We start from the raw sequence: 2,385 nt of genomic DNA on the forward strand, positions 1-2,385 counted from the left end.
CCGACCTGGCGCGTGGCGAGGATGCAGCGCTGCTGCGCGAAGCACTCGCGGCCCAGCCACCAGCGCATGCTCTCGGCGCTGACGTAGACGGGCGCCCATTGGAACATGCGGTCGCGGAGCCCCTGGTCCCAGCGCGTGTCGTACCAGCCGAAGAGGAAAGAGAAGACGTGGTAGCCGAGCCAGCCGAACAGGCCGGCCGGGACGTACGATTTGGCGACCATCATGATCGGGATGAACGAGTGGATGCCAAAGACCAGCCGGAACACGGCCGGGCCGATCAGCTGCATGAAGCGGAAGTACATCTTGCCGATCAATGGCCCGGCGTAGACGGCCGGCGCCAGGGCGCAGAAGACGGAGATCTTGTCGCCGAGGTCGGGTCGTTGTTCCTTGGCCAGGGCGACGAACGTCTGCGTCGTGCCTTGACTGTGCGCGATCAGAGCGAGTTTCGGAAACCCGGTCTCCGCGAGCACGCGGCTCACGAGTGCGGCGAGGTCCATGACGCCCATCTGGCGGATGTTCCAGGCCCACATGCGCGGGTCGTTGTAGGTGAGGGACGTGTGCCGCGGGACCTCGCCGCATCGATTGTTGCCCAGCCAGACATCGTACCCGGACTTGGCGAGGTAAAACGCGAGCGAGTCGTCGTCGGTGGTGCAGAAGGCGCCGGCGTTTTGGAGCAGACCGTGCATCATCAGTACGGGGTATTTCTTGCGACCTTCGGCGAAAGGCTGCGAACGGCCATAGTCGGGATCTCCGGGTTTCGTGTGAAACACCTTAGGTCCCCGCATCCCCCGAGCTCTTGCTTGTTGCTGGCTATAGTCACGAGGGTTGAAGATGTGCCACAGTTCGATCACGAAGCCGTCCTCGGTCTGCACTTCGTACGTCTCCGAATCCAACCCGACTCTTTGCGCATAGTACGCGACGTCCTTGACCAACCGATCCGGTCCTCCTCGAGTCGGGATGAATTCGCCATCCTGAGGGACTCCCTTTTCGCCAGAAGGTGTCCTGCTGCCCTCGCCGCCACTCCGCAGCCAGGCCTTATCGGCTGCCCGGCGCTCTTGCTTCCTCTTCAGTTCCTCCTCGTAGAAGGGTCGACGCCGCTTCGGGTTCTGCAACATAGCACGCCGCCTGACATGTTTGAGGACCTTGGGGACGGCACTGACCGCCGCGCCGATGACGATTGCGAGGAGGAATGCCAGGGATAGATATGCGGACGAGATGCGGAACGTCCAGCTCTGTAGTGTCCTCAATATAGATGGCGGTCCATATAGGGGTAGCGGAGGGAACAGCGGATTGGTGTGTGAGACAGGAGGGGCATCCCCCAATGCCGGTTCGGCCGCGTCGTCGTCTTCGGTGACGCTGATGCTGGCGCCTGCCTTTGAAACGCCATGGACGGAACCATCTGCTCCATGGCGAAGGGGACCCCGAGGTGGCCGTGGAGATGCGAGACCTTGAGACTGAGCTCGCAATGTGTTGAGTTTTTCCGCCTCCTCGAGCGGGACGGTGGGCAGGCGTTTGCCGTTGGCCAGTTCCACCACCGCGTCCAGCTGCGTGACGTACTTGGCTTCGACGGCATGGGTTGGACCTGTCGCGTCGGTCTCCGCGCTCGGGTGGAGATGTGCCAGCTTCTGAGATTGACGACTGTATTCATGGCTGCTGACATCGTTCCCGTTCTCCCTTGGCCGGGTATCCTCGTCCGAGGTTGAAACGTCAGAACTGGTGAGGGCCGGCATGTCGGTGGAGGATGTCCGCGTCGGGCAACAGGAGGGCCACGACGAAAAGTTTCAGGACACACCGGCCAGCAGACTACGACCCAACAGTGTTGTCCGGACCATGCGATATGTAGGATGCGATTTACGAGGTGGGATGACACGACCTGGCGGGACGGATTGTCGTGTGTGCTATCGTGCCGTGCGCGAATCGGGAGCGCGAGAACGGACCAGCATAGGCCTCGGACGATTCGATTTGCAGGTGATGGGATGACGATGAATGTGAGCAGAGAAGACTACATGTCTATCGAGGAACGAGCAGACATCTATGTCGTGGTGGTTGCCGGAAAATAGCGAGAGAGGATGGACATGAGAGAGAGGGAGAGAGGGAGAGAGAGAGGGGCGCGTAATGTGGATTTAGGCATGAAGCATTCTTTGATACTACCTAGTGGATAGATACTGTAGTAGATGTTATTATGGTAGGAGGAGGGGACTGACGGACTATTTTCCCCAGTGTCAAATGAAACAGGCCGATGCAGGTAGGAGGAGGAGGAGGAGGAGGAGGAGGAGGAGGAAATGACGATCCACCTACAGTAGCTAATAAAAAGACATGTGATTGAGCATTCCCAGGTTTCCAAGGTTGTATAGAGACTATACTATGGACTGGACTATGTTGGCT

At 59.4% G+C, this 2,385-nt stretch overlaps 1 protein-coding gene across 1 annotated transcript in view; it reads right to left on the reverse strand.

Moving 5' to 3' along the window:
* Window positions 1-1,730, reverse strand: part of K489DRAFT_371854 (alpha/beta-hydrolase) — a gene marked incomplete at both ends in the record, with an annotated part of 3,200 nt that extends 1,470 nt beyond the window's left edge. The window contains one exon of the mRNA XM_033603269.1: window positions 6-1,730. Coding sequence (XP_033457911.1) covers window positions 6-1,730 — 1,725 coding nt within the window. The remainder of the gene's footprint in view (window positions 1-5) is intronic.
* Window positions 1,731-2,385: the final 655 nt, after the last annotated feature.

Source organism: Dissoconium aciculare (assembly GCF_010015565.1).
Source record: "Dissoconium aciculare CBS 342.82 unplaced genomic scaffold K489scaffold_9, whole genome shotgun sequence".
In the NCBI taxonomy this organism is placed as follows: domain Eukaryota; kingdom Fungi; phylum Ascomycota; class Dothideomycetes; order Mycosphaerellales; family Dissoconiaceae; genus Dissoconium; species Dissoconium aciculare.